Source organism: Erythrolamprus reginae, chromosome 1 (assembly GCF_031021105.1).
Source record: "Erythrolamprus reginae isolate rEryReg1 chromosome 1, rEryReg1.hap1, whole genome shotgun sequence".
NCBI lineage: Eukaryota > Metazoa > Chordata > Lepidosauria > Squamata > Dipsadidae > Erythrolamprus > Erythrolamprus reginae.
The window spans coordinates 17,833,152-17,850,922 of record NC_091950.1 but is presented as its reverse complement, the minus strand read 5'-3'; the positions used below and the strand labels follow the sequence as shown (position 1 = coordinate 17,850,922).

At 41.2% G+C, this 17,771-nt stretch overlaps 1 protein-coding gene across 3 annotated transcripts in view; it reads left to right on the top strand.

Moving 5' to 3' along the window:
• Positions 1-17,771, top strand: part of COMP (cartilage oligomeric matrix protein) — an 81,850-nt gene that overhangs the window by 9,941 nt on the left and 54,138 nt on the right. Inside the window, exons 2-3 of one of the 3 annotated variants that reach the window (XM_070745755.1) lie at positions 7,298-7,395; positions 13,192-13,277. In XM_070745755.1, the coding sequence (XP_070601856.1) occupies positions 13,212-13,277 (66 nt within the window). In that variant the 5' untranslated portion in view covers positions 7,298-7,395; positions 13,192-13,211. Of the gene's footprint in view, positions 1-7,297; positions 7,409-7,509; positions 7,602-13,191; positions 13,278-17,771 lie in introns of those variants that run through there. The other 2 variants (XM_070745746.1, XM_070745737.1) reach the window with 2 other exon arrangements.

Below are 17,771 nucleotides of genomic sequence, written 5' to 3'. Positions count from 1 at the left end.
AATTGATCTCCTTCTGAGCTGTCTGCCACACTCTCCTCCTCCCTGTCACTCATGTCTTCTTGGTCAGAGGAGCCTTCAACAGCAGATTCCACCGGGGGCAAAACAGGCCTGCAGCATGTGGATGTCTCCCCCACATCCACAGTCCTTGGGGCAGGAGCAGGGCCAGAGCTAACCACAACAGAAGGTGTCCTCTATTACCTTCATTGTGTATTATTGTGCATTGGACAAAATAAATAAATAAATAAAATAAATAAAAATAGTTTGGAGAACCAGCAAATACCACCTGTGGCTGGCCCCAGAGTAAGGAGGGAATGGGGATTTTGCAGTATCCTTCCCCTGCTATACTCACCAAATCATGCCCACCAAGCCACACCCACAGAACCATTAGGGAAAAGTTTTGAATTTCAGCCCTGACCCAGTGATGGGCTCCTACGGGTACGGTCAGATACACAGAACCGTTAAAAATAAATTGATTTTTTTTCTTTTTTCCCCCTTCTGGGCTCTGGATATGTTTTTCCTATCGCAGTAAATGAGGTTGAATGTGTATAATTTTAGAAGAGCTGTGCATGCGTGTGCGTGTGTGTACATACACATACAATTAATAATAATAATAATAATAATAATAATAATAATAATAATAATAAAGCTACAACGACTCTGGCATAAGCCAGTGAAAATTTTTACTACCCCACGTCAACAGTGGGGTAGTAAAAAATTTTGCAGCCCTTCACTGGAGGGCTGTAAAAACCTTGCGAAGCAGTAAAGAAGTCTAAGAGCTATTGTTATTTATGTTTGTGTTATGGTGCAATATTTTTGTTGTAAAATATTAGGATTAAGGAGAGGCACCAGCAAATTTCAGGCATTTCAGCTACAAGGCATCTGTAGTTGATTTCTTTGACATCCCTGGGTAAATAATAAATTACTCCGTTCAGCGTTCCCCCCCCCCCTTGTATCTCATGAGATCTTGGAACCTGAAGGACAGTAAAACCATTGATAAAACAGTCAGTGTTAAGTCTTGACAAAACAATCGCCAAAGAGAAACGGTCCAGAATGATCACCTGCTAATTCTGGAGAAAGACAGGGAGCTGGCTGGAATTTGTGGCAGAAGTTTGACTTGCAGTCATGCGTAAGGATTTCAGAAGGAATTTGAGGATTTGCTTGATGAGGAATGGTGGGTAATGAGTGTTCATTCTGGACAGGAAAAGATCTAATGCGAAGGTTCAGGGAAATAATCCAGTGAGGAGTGTTTGTGTCACGAACCTTGAAAAATACGACACTATTTTTTTACTTGTTAGATTTTTTTCCCAAATTTATAATACTTCTCTTCTCTTCTCTTGCAAAGCAAGTGACTTTATAATCGCTTGTTATGCTTCAGAATTCGGTCAGTCTGAAGTCGGAAGTCCCACAGTAGTTTTGCTTGTTCATTTTCAACCACTTTTTCGGGCTTATGTTCTTTGCCACTGGGAAATGGTAGTTCCGGCACAAGTTCCAGTGGATCATCTGTGCCACAGCATCATGTCTATGCTTGTAGTCAGTCTGTGCGATCTTTTTGCAGCAGCTGAGTATGTGATCGATTGTTTCATCTGTTTCTTTACAGAGTCTGCACTTTGGATCGTCTGTTGGTTATTATTATTATTATTAATAATAATAATAATAATAATAATAATAATAATGAATTAAAAAGTGAGTGGCTTGTCCATGGACAGCCATATAAATTTGATGATTAAATAAGGAAGCCCGTTGGCCTCGCTGAATTTTCCTGGTTTAACATCCAAAATTGTTCATTTGCTTTTCAGTCCAAAGATGCAGTTTGAGGAAGATAATGATTTCATGACCCACAGAATTACCAAAATAAAAGATCCTTTCTACGCAGGATCTGTTAAGAAGATATTCCATAAATTGCCGTTCTTTATTCCAGTCCAGTCTTTGTTAATCTGACCAACTTACCGGTAGTTCTTTTTTTTGGCAAAGATTTTTTTTATTTTTCTCTCCAATCACAAATGTAATTTAAAATACCATCCACATCGAGTTACAATACAATTAATAAATTTTTTAAATTACAGTATACAAATACAAATCCAATACTACCTCCATTGCTTTTAACATCTGAACAAAAATGGCTACTCAGATTTCTTATATAAAATTAAAACGCTATTAACTAATACATCTTTTAAGATGTTTCTAATTTTAAACACATCTAATCCCTAAGGCTCTATTATTTCTAATTTTCTCCATATCTCCCCCGACTCAATTTAAATGTATAGTTCAAAAAAAACATTTTTAAATAGGAAATGCCCTTTAAAAATAAAAATAGGAAAAGTGAACCTAAATAAACCCCCCGAATACTTCTAATATCAAATTCAAGGGGAAAAAGAAAGCAAAAAAACCCCCCAACTAATAAAATTACGAATTCAACACTTTAATGAACCGAATTAGTAAACCCAATTAATTATTTTGCATCCTTTTAATAAGTAATATATTTATATATATAAAAAATTTAAAAATATATAAAAATGTATATTTAAAAAACCAAAAAACCTCAACTTAGTTCTGATTGAAGACAAGCAAGAGATGTTTATATTCTTTAGAGCCATGTTTTTCAATCTTGGCAGATTAAAGCTGGGTGGACTTCAACTCTCCATAGCTGGCTGGGAAATTCTGGGAGTTGAAGTCCAGGTTGAGAAGACGAAGACAGTTTAATGGGAGAGATCACCAAACTGGCAGGAATAGCCAATACCCCAGAAGATAAGTTTAAGAGGAATCTTGACAGACTTGAACATTGGGCGCTATCTAATAAAATGAAATTCAATGGTGAAAAAAGTTCTACGTTTAGGCAAGAAAAACCAATGCATGATATAAGTGGTACCTCGCTCAATAGTACAGTGATACCTCGTCTTACGAACTTAATTGGTTCCAGGACGAGGTTTGTAAGGTGAAAAGTTTGTAAGATGAAACAATGTTTCTCATAGGAATCAATGGAAAAGCGATTAATACGTGCAAGCCCAAAATTCACCCCTTTTGCCAGCCGAAGCGCCCGTTTTTGCACTGCTGGGTTTCCCCTGAAGCTCCCCTCCATGGGAAACCCCACTTCCGGACTTCCATGTTTTTGTGATGCTGCAGGGGAATCCCAGCAGTGCAAAAACAGATGCTTCGCTGGCAACGGAAGTCTGGAGGTGGCGTTTCCCAGCGAGGGGAGCCTCAGCAAAATTGCAGCATCGCAAAAACACGGAAGTCATCAAAACCCCACCTCCGGACTTCCATGTTTTTGTGATGCTGCGATTTCGCTGAGGCTCTCCTTGCTGGGAAACCCCACCTCCAGACTTCCGTTGCCAGCGAAGCGCCCATTTTTGTGCTGCTGGGATTCCCCTGCAGCCTCGCAGAAACATGGAAGTCTGGAGGTGGTGTTTCCCATGGAGGGGAGCCTCAGGGGAATCCTAGCAGCGCAAAAACGGGCGCTTCGCTGGCAACAGAAGACCAGAGGCGGGACATCCCAGTGGTGGTAGCTTGGGTTTGTAAGGTGAAAATAGTTTGGAAGAAGAGGCGAAAAAATCTTAAACCCCGGGTTTGTATCTCGAAAGGTTTGTATGATGAGGGGTTTGTAAGACGAGGTATCACTGTATAAGGTGACCAGATGTCCCCCTTTTGGTGGGACAGTCCCGCTTTGGAGCAATTTATCCCGTGTCCCGCAAAATTTCAAAAAGTCCTGATTTTTTTAAAGAAATACCAGTCAGCAACTTGAACACTGGCTGGAGATTGCCGGCTGGAACCAGAAAGACCAGCTCTTCATCCATAGTGAGCTGCTTGCTGGGAGGTGACATGCTTGAAGGGATCGCCTGGCAAGTGGGGAAGGGGAGAATAAAGCAGTCGCCCCAGTTATTACATCTGGAACCGCCTTCTACCGCACGAATCCCAGCGGCAGATAAGGTCCCACAGAGTTGGCCTTCTCCGGGTCCCGTCGACCAAACAATGTTGTTTGGCGGGCCCCAGGGGAAGAGCCTTCTCTGTGGCGGCCCCGGCCCTCTGGAATCAACTCCCCCCAGAGATTAGAACAGCCCCCACCCTCCTTAATCAAGACCCACCTTTATCGCCAGGCATGGGGGAACTGAGACATCCTCCCCAGGCTTTTATATTTTATGTTTGGTATGCATGTGTTGTATGGTTTTTAAATTGTTGGGGTTTTAGATATGTTTTATGTTAATATTAGATTTGTCTCACTGTTATATTGTTTTTGTATCACTGTTGTGAGCCGCCCCGAGTCTTCGGAGATGGGCGGCATACAAATCTAATAAATAATAATAAATAATAATAGTAATAATATTCCGCGCATGCATCTTGGCTGTTCCGAGTTGGTGCTGGTGTAAAAAAACTTGTGGGGAGTTTAAAGCCAAAGAATCGACCTAAGGGGAGGCAGAGGAGGTGAGTTGAGTGGGGACAGGGGAATATTAGACAGATTCATGGATGCCAAATGTATCATAGGTGGTTATTGAAACGGATGTCCACGTGCCGCCTCTATGTTGGTTGAGGCAGGCAGGCTTCCCTTGGGTCCCATTTGTTGGGGGTCAAGGGAAAGGGAGGGTCTTGCCTTCTCTTTCTACTCAACAGGACCGACACAAATTTCAGAGGAGAATCAGAACTGCAGAAAAAACAATTGCTGCCAATCTGCCTTCCGTTGAGGACCTGTATACTGCACGAGTCAAAAAGAGGGCGGGGAAAATATCGACTGACCCCTCACATCCTGGACACAAACTGTTTCAACTCCTACCCTCAAAACATCGCTACAGAGCACTGCACACCAAGACAACTGGGACACAAGAACAGTTTTTTCCAGAACTGTTAAACAAATAATTCCCTCAACACTGTCGGACTTTTTACTAAATCTGCACTTCTATTTCTACTAGTTTTTCTCATCATTCCTATCATCCTTTTCCTCCCACTTAGGACTGTATGACTGTAACTTGTTGCTTGTATCCTAAGATTTTTATTAATATTGATTGTTTCTTCATTGCTTATTTGACCCCTATGACAATCATTGTGTTGTACCACATGATTCTTGACAAATGTCTCTTTTTCTTTTACGTACGCTGAGAGCATCTGCACCAAGACAAATTCCTTGTGTGTCTAATCACACTTGGCCAATAAAATTCAATTCAATTCAATTCAATTCTATTCTATTCTATTCTATTCTACTCAAGATCCCCATGGACAATTGTTGGGCCACTGTGTGACACAGAATGCTGAACTCGATGGGCTTTGGCCTGATTCAGCATGGCTCTTCTTAGGTTCTTATATTCTTAATGTTAGAGCATACCAAGTGGGGGGAAGCATAGGGGGGAGCCTGCTCTCCCCACTTCCCCCCCCTTTTTCTCCCAGAACTTTTTTGGAGGGATAGGATACGGGTTCCTTTGTGCATGCCCAACAACGAGAGAGAGAGAGATCGGTGGGTTTTAGAAGCGACTGAGCGCGCACCTCTCCGGCGGTAGAAGCCCCACCCTAGCACTATACTAATGCTAAGGTAAAGTTCTCCCCCCCCCCCCCGGCAATTAAATAATCTGGTCACTTTAGAACAGTAGTAACTGTGAGGGGGATCCAGGAGTCCTAATAGCCAATCACTTAAGTATGAGCCAGCGTTGTGTAGCAGCTGCCAAAAAAGCCATTGCAGTTCTTGGCTGCATTAACAGAAGAATAGAATCAAGATCACGTGAAGTGTTAATACCCCTTTATAAAGCCTTGGTAAGGCCACACATGGAATACTGCATTCAGGTTTGGTCACTACCATGTAAAAAGGATGTTGAGACTCTAGAAAAAGTGCAGAGAAGAGCAACAAAGATGATTAGGGGACTGGAGGATAAAACATATGAAGAACGGTTGCAAGAACTGGGTACATCTAGTTTAATGAAAAGAAGGACCAGGGGAGACCTGATAGCAGTCTTCCAATATCTCAGGGGTTGCCACAAAGAAGAGGGAGTCAACCTATTGTCCAAAGCACCTGAGGGCAGAACAAGAAGCAATGGGTGGAAACTAATCAGGGAGAGAAGCAATTTAGGATTAAGGATAAATTTCCTGACAGTTAGAACAATTAACCAGTGAAACAGCTTGCCTCCAGAAGTTGTGAATGCTGCAGCACTGGAATTTTTTAAGATGTTAGATAACCTGTTGTGGTTAGCTCTGGCCCAGCTCCTGCCCCAAGGACTGTGGATGTGGGGGAGACATCCACATGCTGCAGGCCTGTTTTGCCCTCAGTGGAATCTGATGATGAAGGCTCCTCTGACCAAGAAGACATGAGTGACAGGGAGGAGGAGAGTGTGGCAGACAGCTCAGAAGGAGATCAATTATCTAGCTCCTCCTTGGATTCAGAACAAGAGTTAATGATACAGCCACGTATGCGGAGAGCGATGCATAGGCAACAACAACTGAGAGATTATTATCAAAGAAAATAAGGCCACCTATGGTTGGGTGGGGCTGTGGTCATTAGTGAGGCTGCTATAAATAGCAGCCTGTGGGTTTGGCCATTGTGGAAGATTATCTGATCGTTGTGTTTCGTGCCTGTCTTGCTGACTTCGACCTTTGTGTGGTGATTTTTCTCCGCTTTGAATCTAAACCAGAGCAAAGTGTGTTTCACTTTGTGAAAGAAGGACTGTGAATTGCCTCAAAGCTGCAAGCTAAGTATCACAGAACTGATAAGGGACTTGTACCCAATTACCAGTTTGTTTGGAGACGAGTGCTCTTTGCTATACAAAAAGAGGGCTTAGTTTATTTGAATTTTCATTATAAAGAACATTGTTTTGAATTTTCAAACGTGTGTGTGTCTGAAATTTGTACCTTTGAATTTTCGGGAGGAGTCTACTAGAGAGCCCGACAGAACAATAACCATGTCCAAAGTAGTATAGGGTTTTCTGCCTGAGCAGAGAGTTAGACTAGAAGACCTCCAAGGTCCCTCCCAACTCATTATTATTCTGTTCTGTTCAGCCCATCCTGAAACAGCAGACGAAGAACAGAGAGCGTGCGAGGTTATTTGGGGAGGAAAATGTTGAGGATTGTCCTGAGGGTTGCTATGGAGGAAAAACTTATATTTAAAAATTCTGCTGTAATTCAGAAAAGAGGGTTTTTTTAATGTCTGTCTGGGATTGAATTGCAATGCTATACATCATTCCTTCCCGCCCTCTCTTCCCTGTATTGCATGTAATCAATGCAGGCCAGTTTTCCTAATGCTTTTCTCATTCTGTTTATTTTTCTAACTAATTCTCTGTCTCTCTCTCTCTCTCTTGCCCCCCTCCAAATAAAACCCCCCATGAGCCAGAAATGACGTCTCCTTCATCAGAAGCAAGAAAACTTCAGTTGAGTGGAATGCGGCTTCATAAATAGCAAACCACAAATCGCTCGACGGGGGCAGCAGAGGTGAAATATTCAGGTTTACGGATTCCAAATCTGTTTCGTTTTTTTTTAAGCGCAAGAGGGGGGCGGTGGATGGTGGAGAGAATATTTAAAAAGGTGCAGGGCCATCCTTAAGTTTCAATAAGCTCTGAACATGAGGCACATCGGAGTTCTTGTTTGCGTGCTGGCCTCCGTCTCTTATGCATCAGGTCAAATGCCTGGTGGGAGAGGTAAGTAGAATTCAACGACAGAATGTAGAATCGCAGGGTTGGGAAGGGGCTGCGGAGGTCTTCTAGTCCAACCCCTTGTTAAGGATGTCTAGCTCTTATCGAAGAGAAGGATTAATTAATGTATTGATTTATTTATTGAATTTGTATGTCGCCCCTCTCCGCAGACTCGGGGCGGCTAACAACAGCAATAAAACAGTATGTAACAAAATCCAATACTAAAAACAGTTAAAAACCCATTATATAATGTAAATGATGCACTTGGGGAAAAGGAATCCTCAATCTGAGTATTGTATTGGCAGTTCTGTGTTACCAAAAACTTCAGAAGAGAAGGATTTAGGGGTCGTGATTTCTGACAGTCTCAAAATGGGTGAACAGTGCAGTCAGGCGGTAGGGAAAGCAAGTAGGATGCTTGGCTGCATAGCTAGAGATATAACAAGCAGGAAGAGGGAGATTATGATCCCGCTATCTAGAATGCTGGTGAGACCACATTTGGAATACTGTGTTCAGTTCTGGAGACCTCACCTACAAAAAGATATTGACAAAATTGAACGGGTCCAAAGACGGGCTACAAGAATGGTGGAAGGTCTTAAGCATAAAACCTATCAGGAAAGACTTAATGAACTCAATCTGTATAGTCTGGAGGACAGAAGGAAAAGGGGGGGACATGATCGAAACATTTAAATATATTAAAGGGTTAAATAAGGTCCAGGAGGGAAGTGTTTTTAATAGGAAAGTGAACACAAGAACAAGGGGACACAATCTGAAGTTAGTTGGGGAAAAGATCAAAAGCAACATGAGAAAATATTATTTTACTGAAAGAGTAGTAGATCCTTGGAACAAACTTCCAGCAGACGTGGTAGATAAATCCACAGTAACTGAATTTAAACATGCCTGGGATAAACATATATCCATCCTAAGATAAAATACAGAAAATAGTATAAGGGCAGACTAGATGGACCATGAGGTCTTTTTCTGCCGTCAGACTTCTATGTTTCTATGTTTCTATATAAAAACCAATCATACAGACAGACATACCATGCATAAAATTGTAAAGGCCTAGGGGGAAGTGTATCTCAGTTCCCCCATGCCTGGCGGCAGAGGTGGGTTTTAAGCAGCTTTCGAAAGGCAAGGAGGGTGGGGGCAATTCTAATCTCTGGGGGGAGTTGGTTCCAGAGGGCCGGGGCCGCCACAGAGAAGGCTCTTCCTCTGGGTCCTGCCAAGCGACATTGTTTGGTTGACGGACCCGGAGGAAGACCCACTCTCCCATTAAGGGGAGTAACTGCCCAGTATTTGAGAGATTTGTCGCAGACAAGAAGAAGGGATCAAATGATTGTCCAAAGCAGAGGACGAGTTAAGAAATAATGGGAAGAAGTTTGTTAATTAGAATCCAACCTGGAAAAAAAAAATTTGACAGTCAGGACAATTAATCAATGGGACAGTTTTGCTTCCTGGAATTGTGGATATCACTGGAGGCTTTCAAAAACAGACTACCGGTAGATCCCAAGATGGCATAGGTCTCTTCCTTGAGCAAGGGGTTGGATTAGAAAACCTCTGAGGTCCCTTCCAGAGCTTAATTTTAGAAAACAATTTCAAATTGACTTAAAACTAAAAGCAATTTAGAACTAAAGAGGAATTTCTTGACGGTTAGAATAATTGATCAGTGGAACAACTTGCCTCCAGAAGTTGTGAATGCTCCAACACTGGAAGTTTTTAAGAAGATGTTGGATAACCATTTGTCTGAAAGGGTGTAGGGTTTCCTGCCTAAGCAGGGGGTTGGACTAGAAGACCTCTTAGGTCCCTTCCTTAGTTAAGAATGTCTCGCTCTTATCGAAGAGAAGGATTAAGGAGAGTAACTGCCCAGTATTTGAGAGATTTGTCGCAGACAAGAAGAACAACTCACGTACCTACAAAAATTTAGGAAATTAATCCAGAAATGGAAAGCTAATTAAAAATATTGCTCCTCTCCTCGTTATCTTATTCCTTCTCTGAATGTGTATGACTGTGTAGTCGATGATTGCTATGACAATGTATTTTTAAATTAGTTTTTTAACTTTTTGATATTGTATTTGTATTTGTACTGTATTATTGTTATGTTGAGAGCCACCCCGAGTCCTCGGAGAGGGGTAGCATACAAATCTAATAAATTCTTATTCTTATTCTTATTCTTATTCTTATTCTTATTCTTATTCTTATTCTTATTCTTATTCTTATTCTTATTCTTATTCTTATTCTTATTCTTATTCTTATTCTTATTCTTATTCTTATTCTTATTCTTATTCTTATTCTTATTCTTATTCTTATTCTTATTCTTATTATTATTATTATTATTATTATTATTATTATTATTATTATCATTCTGATTATCATTCTGATTATTATTATTATTATTATTATTATTATTATTATTATTATTATTGACAAAATTGAACGGGTCCAAAGACGGGCTACAAAAATGGTGGAAGGTCTTAAGCATAAAACGTATCAGGAAAGACTTCATGAACTCAATCTGTATAGTCTGGAGGACAGAAGGAAAAGGGGGGACATGATCGAAACATTTAAATATGTTAAAGGGTTCAATAAGGTCCAGGAGGGAAGTGTTTTTAAAAGGAAAGTGAACACAAGAACCAGGGGACACAATCTGCGGTTAGTTGGGGGAAAGATCAGAAGCAACGGGAGAAAATATTATTTTACTGAAAGAGGAGTAGATGCTTGGAACAAACTTCTACCAGACATGGTTGGTAAATTCACAGAAGCTGAATTTAAACATGCCTAGGATAAACACATATCCATCCTAAGATAAAATACAAGAAATACAGTGGTATAAGGGCAGAGTAGGTGAATCATGAGGTCTTTTTCTGCCGTCTGTATGACTGTCTTCTATAGTCCTATAGAAGATAGTATAGAATTATCTTCTATATTTCTATGGTTCTAACTCCTTGAAGTTGACTGGAGTTGAAAAATTCACCCCTTCCAAATGTCTATGGAGATTCTCAGTCAACCAAATCTTGGTTGTCCAAAAAGTGCTTTTGTTTCAAAAAGCAACTGGACTTCCTTTGTTTTTTTCCCTTGAAGACCTTTCGCTTCTCATCCAAGAAGCAAATTGGACTGAACTGAAGAATCTTCTTGCATGAGAAGTGGAACAGAAGGTTGTGACAGCTCCAACGCTTGAGACTTTCGAGAGGAGATTGGATTGCCCTTTGTCTGAAACGGTGTTGAGCGGGCGGGGGGGGGGGGATGGTTGGACTAGATGATCCTTGGAACAAACTTCCAGCACACGTGGTAGATAAATCCACAGTAACTGAATTGAAACATGCCTGGGATAAACATATATCCATCCTAAGATAAAATACAGGAAATAGTATAAGGGCAGACTAGATGGACCATGAGGTCTTTTTCTGCCGTCAGACTTCTATGTTTCTAACATGAGAAAATATTATCTCACTGAAAGAGTTGTAGATGCTTGGAACAAACTTCCATGCCTGGGATAAACATATATCCATCCTAAGATAAAATACAGAAAATAGTATAAGGGCAGACTTGATGGACCATGAGGTCTTTTTCTGCCGTCAGTCTTCTATGTTTCTATGTTTCTAATAATAATGTTGTAACGTATCAGTGTAGTTTATGAGAGGATCCAGGCAGTGTGGGGCCTTTTGTAATTACCAATGAAAATTTTGTCTTCAAGGAAAAAAAACAAAGGAAGTCCTGTCAACAGTATTGATTATTTTCTAAATTTTGGCATGGCATCAAATGTGCTAATAAGCCCTGCGGTGACTACCATGGCTGGTTTATGTCATAATCTTTTCATGTTGATTTTCGGATCTTGATAACTTTGCAAACTTCTCTAATTCAAACAAACGACAACACCAGAGTTGGAAGGGATCTTGGAGGTCTTCTAGTCCAACCTCCTGCTTAGGCAGGAAAGCCCTACACTGCTTCAGTCAACATCTTCTTAAAAACTTCCAGTGTTGGAGCATTCACAACCTCTGGAGGCAAACTGTTCCACGGATTAATTGTTCTAACTGTCAGGAAATTTCTCCTTAGTTCTGAGTTGCTTCTGTCTTTGATTAGTTTCCACCCATTGCTTCTTGTTCTACCCTCAGGTGCTTTGGAGAATAGGTTTACTCCTTCTTTGTGGCAACCCCTGAACACTGCTATCATGCCTCCCTTGGTCCTTCTTTTCATTAAACTAGCCATGCCCAGTTCGTGCAATTGTTCTTCATATGTTTTAGTCTCCAGTCCCCTAATAATTCTTTATCTTCTGTTCTATCCTCTTCTGCTTATGCCACAATAATCATTCAACTTTCTTCCTTCCAACTGCAGTTAAACCTGGTGTGCTATGAGACCAAACTTGATCAATTGGTATTTGAAAATCCCTCAATATTTCAACCTGATTATTTTTTAAAAAATATTTTTTCAACTCTCTGTTCCCAACAATTTTTCTTGACTGTTATCGTTATGGTTCTTTGCAAAGTCGGCCAGATGTTTGGACTGGATTTGGCATTTTTGTCCACTTTTTGAGTCCTTTCCAAGGACCTGGACTAGGCAGAAGGATTTATTTCCCCAGTTTTTTAAAAAAAAATTCTCCATACTCTCCATACATACATAAACGTATATTCCTTAAAACAGTGTTTCCCAACTTTGGCAACTTGAAGATATCTGGACTTCAACTCCCAGAATTCCCGAGACAGCATTTGCTGGCTGGGGAATTCTGGGAGTTGAAGCCCAAATATCTTCAAGTTGCCAAGGTTGGGAAACACTGCCTTAAAATATGTCAGTAGCAAACATGATTATACATTTTTATTCAATCAGTCATAAGTCAATATCCTGTTTTGCACCTATTTTATGCTGTTATTTATCCGTCTGTTTTTCTTCGGTTCTTTACACTCCCTTCCTTCTATCTCCAACTTCTCCCTCTACCTTCTTACTAAAATGGAAGACGGGGAAGTAGAGGAACTGAGGAGAAATTTCCTGATAGTTATAATTAATTAATTAGAAACATAGAAGACTGACGGCAGAAAAAGACCTCATGATCCATCTAGTCTGCCCTTATATTATTTTTTGTATTTTATCTTAGGATGGATCTATGTTTATCCCAGGCATGTTTAAATTCAGTTACTGTGGATTTACCAACCACGTCTGCTGGAAGTTTGTTCCAAGGATCTACTACTCTTTCAGTAAAATAATATTTTCTCACGTTGCTTTTGATCTTTCCCCCAACTAACTTCAGATTGTGTCCCCTTGTTCTTGTGTTCACTTTCCTATTAAAAACACTTCCCTCCTGAACCTTATTTAACCCTTTAACATATTTAAATGTTTCGATCATGTCCCCCCTTTCCCTTCTGTCCTCCAGACTATACAGATTGAGTTCATGAAGTCTTTCCTGATACGTTTTATGCTTCAGACCTTCCACCATTCTTGTAGCCCATCTTTGGACCCATTCAATTTTATCCATTGGTTGCAATGGATAAACTTCCAACCCTTCAGGCTATGAAAATATGCAGAAATGAGGCGGGAAGTCTCGAGAAGAGCCACGTAGCTTCCCAAAGCTGCTTTTTAACCTACTTATTGTTTTTCTCCTCTGTTCTAGGAGGCGACCTCTCGCCCCAGATGCTAACGGAGATGAAGGAAACCAATAAGGCGCTGAGAGAAATCAGAGAGCTGTTAAAACAGCAGGTAAGAAGGACGAAGGCTACTCTTTTCTTTGCAAATACCTTAATTTTCCTTTGCAATGGAAGCCAAACAGAAACTTGGTGTGTTTTTAAATTAAACCCCCCCCCACCCCGTCCTCAAAAATTGCTTGCTGGGAATTCACTTGGGGCAAATATTGCAACAGCCACATGGGCAAAGCATTGAACTTGTGGGTTGAAGTGAGTGGTTTGCCGGATTCTCATAAAACAGAGTCTTAACTTCAACTTCCAGAATTCAATTCAATTCAACTCAATTTATTAGATTTGTATGCCGCCCTTCTCCAAAAACTCGGGGTGGCTCACAGAATAAGTATAAAAACATAGGGTACAGGACAAATTTAATATATTTAAAAAGTACAAATAAAAACCCAATCACATCATGCATCACATTTATTGGTCAGAGAGGCAAGATCTAATTTCCCCAGGCCTGGTGACATAGGTGAGCCTTAAGACTCTTGCAGAAGGCAAGAAGGATGGAGCAGTACAAATCTCTGGGAGGAGCTGATTCCAGAGGCCCGGGGCCCCCACAGAAAAGGCTCTTCCCCTAGGCCCCGCCAAACGACATTGTCTTAGAAACATAGAAACATAGAAGACTGACGGCAGAAAAAGACCTCATGGTCCATCTAGTCTGCCCTTATACTATTTCCTGTGTTTTATCTTAGGATGGATAATATATGTTTATCCCAGGCATGTTTAAATTCAGTTACTGTGGATTTACCAACCACGTCTGCTGGAAGTTTGTTCCAAGGATCTACTACTCTTTCAGTAAAATAATATTTTCTCACGTTGCTTCTGATCTTTCCCCCAACTAACTTCAGATTGTGTCCCCTTGTTCTTGTGTTCACTTTCCTATTAAAAACACTTCCCTCCCGAACCTTATTTAACCCTTTAACATATTTAAATGATGGGACTTGATGGGACCTAGAGAAGGCCAACTCTGTGGGACCTAACCAGGTGCTGGGATTTATGTGGCAGAAGGCGGTCACGCAAGTAATCGGGCCCGATGCCATGTAGGGCTTTATAGGTCATTAACAACACTTTGAATTGTGTCCGGAAACCAATTTGCAACCAGTGCAGTCTGTGGAGTGTTGGAGAGACATGGGTATATCTAGGAAGACCCATGACCACTGACACAGCTGCATTCTGCATGGTTTGACAATGCTAGCTGGAGAATTCTGGGAGTTGGAGTCCACACCGCTGAAAGTTGAGAAAGGCTCGGTTGGGTTAAAGTTTGGGTTAAAGTTTTCTTTTTGTAGCATAGTGACATGTGAACTGCCTTATTTCGTGTGTTAACCCTTCCTTCTTTTATGCCCAGGGGTCTCTCCAACCTTGGCAACTTTACGCCTTGGGGACTTCAAAGCTGGCTGAGGAATTCTGGGAGTTGAAGTCCACAAGTCTTAAAGTTGCCAAGTAGCCCTGATGTATGTACTAAATGGAACCTCCACAGGCAGGAGCAGTTTACCTTTGACCACGAAAATTCCTGCTGTGAGCCGCCCTGAGTCTACGGAGAGGGGCGGCATACAAATTTAATTAATTATTATTATTATTATTATTAATAATAATAATAATAATAATAATAATAAAAGGCATGGGGGAATTGAGATGCTCTTTCCCCCTGGGCCTTTACAATTTCATATGTGGTATGTCTGTATGTATGTTTGGTTTTTTATATTAATGGGTTTTTTAATCATTTTTAGTATTTATTGGATTATTATTGTACATTGTTTTATTACTGTTGTTAGCCACCCAGAGTCTTCGGAGAGGGGCGGCATACAAATCCAATAAATAAATAAATAAATAAAATAAAATAAAATAAATAAATAAATAAATAAATAATAATAATAATAATAGAAATTAGTGAAATACGAAGATCTAAAAATCGAGCTGCAACGACTGTGGCATAAGCCAGTGAAAGTGGTCCCAGTGGTACTTGGCACGCTGGACACAGTACCAAAGAATCTCAGCGGACATTTGAAAACCATCGGAATTGACAAAATCTCCATCTGTCAATTGCAAAAGGCCCCTTTACTGGGATCGGCAAACATAATTCGCCGCTACATCACACAGTCCTAGGTGCTTGGGAAGCGCCCGACTGGTGATGAAATACGAAATCCAGCATAGTGATCTCGCCTGCTGTGTTGTATTGACATAATAATAATAATTGTCGGCCTCATGGATTTGCCCGAAGGACTCTCCGATGGCCGGTGATGACCTTTTCTGGTCCCTGGTGTGTCTGCCTGCCTCTTATGCAACACCACACATTCCTTTTTTTCTCCCCACTCTTGGCTGGAGCCTCTGCCTGCCAGCTAGCTAACTGGAAAAACAGACGGGCAGACCCCCGTGCCAGGACAAACACTGGGCAGCGACACAAGGGCTGGCGGGGCTTTGGGGAGGGTGGATGGATGTGAGGAGGTGGCTGCCCGTTCGACTTTCCACTCCTGCTTTGTCCAACATAAAATCTGCAGCACTGATGGGCTCCTAGGAGTACGGTCAGTTACGCAGAACCAATGGAAAAATGTGGGGTTTTTATTCTTTTTTTCCCTTCTGGGCTCTGGGTATGTTTTTCCTATCGCAGTAAATGAGGTTGAATCTGTACAATTTTAGAAGATTAGATTAGATTTATTGGATTTATATGCCGCCCCTCTCTATAAACTCGGGGCGACTCACAACAATGGTAAACAAAACATAGTAACAAATCTAATATTTCACAATCTAAATTACGGTTTCAAGTTAAAAAATCCAAAAGAACCCCAATATATAAAAAAACAAGCACACAATCGAATCATACACAAAAACGACCTGGGCAAGGGGGAGAGTTTTCAATTCCCCCATGCCTGACAGCAGAGGTGGGTTTTAAGGAGTTTCTGAAAGGCAAGGAGGGTGGGGGCAATCCTAATCTCTGGGGGGAGCTGGTTCCAGAGGGTCAGAGCCACCACAGAGAAGGCTCTTCCCCTGGGTCCTGCCAGATGACATTGTTTAGTCGACGGGACCTGGGAGCTCTGTGTGTGTGTACATACACTTTATAGAGTAGATAGTGTATATTTTTGTGTGCCTGTGTGTAATATGTACGTACACATGTGGCATATATACATAGAATTAAAGAGTATATTTTGGATGTTCAGTAATCAGAAACAGAATACTCTATGAAACTAGACTTACAATCCTGGGTCTTGAAAGCTTAGAACTACGACGCCTAAAACATGATCTAAGTATTGCCCACAAGATCATATGCTGCAACGTTCTACCTGTCAATGACTAATTCAGCTTCAACTGCAACAACACAGATTCAAACTTAATATTAACCGCTCCAAACTTGACAGTAAAAAATATGACTTTAGCAATTGAGTTGTTGAAGTGTGGAACTCATTACCAGACTCAGTAGTGTTAACCCCTAACCCCCAACATTTCTCCCTTAGACTATCCACGATTGACCTCTCCAGGTTCCTAAGAGGTCAGTAAGAGGCATACATAAGTGCACTAGTGTGCCTTTCGCCCCCTGTCCAATTGTCTCTCCTTATCTTATATATCATATTTATTTTATTTATTTATTTAGTCCAATACATAATACACATTGAAGAGAATAGATATGTAGTAATATAAATAAAGAAAAGAATAGAAGAAAAGATATAAAAGTATAGGTGAACATATCTTATGTTAACACTCTGAAGGTTAAGAGTCATTTTACAGAAGTTCTCGCATGGTAGAGCCTCCAAGCACAGCAACAGGCTTCCTGATGTTGGGGGGATTTCTGTAGGTAGCCAAATGTGGAACTAGCTCATGGCTGTCAAACTTGATTTCATTGAGGGCCTCATCAGGGTTGTGTTTGATCTTGGAGGTCTGGGTGTGGGTGGGTGTGGATGGGTGTGGGTGGGTGTGGCCATGGTGGATGTGGCCAGCTCGATATCACTCTTGTCGGCACCTGTGGTGGCCAAGTGCTAAGACAAGATTTTTCTCAGACCTCCCTCATTCTCATTACAACCAAGCTTCTTCCTTCCTTCCTTCCTTCCTTCCTTCCTTCCTTCCTTCCTTCCTTCCTTCCTTCCTTCCTTCCTTCCTTCTATCCCTCCCTTCCCTCCCTCCTTCTTCTCTCCTTCTTTCCTTCCTCCCTTCTTTTCCTGTCCTCCCTTCTCTCCATGTCCTTCCTTCCTTCCCTCCCTCCTTCCTTCCCTCCCTTCATCCTTCTTCTCTTCTTCTTTCCTTCCTTCCTTCCTTCTCTCCCTCCCTTCCTTCTTCTTTCTTTCCTTTCTTCTCTCCCTGTCCTTCCTTCCTTCCTTCCCTCCCTCCCTCCTTCCTTCCTTCCTTCCTGCCTGCCTTCCTGCCTGCCTGCATTTATTTATTCATTCATTCACTCATTTTCTTCTTTTTCCTTGCCTCTTTATTCTCCTTTCTCCTTCCTACCCCTCTTGTTTTTCCTTCCTTGCCCTCTTTTCCATCTTCCCCTTTTCTTTCTCTCTCTTTCTCTTTCCCATCCCTTCTTGCA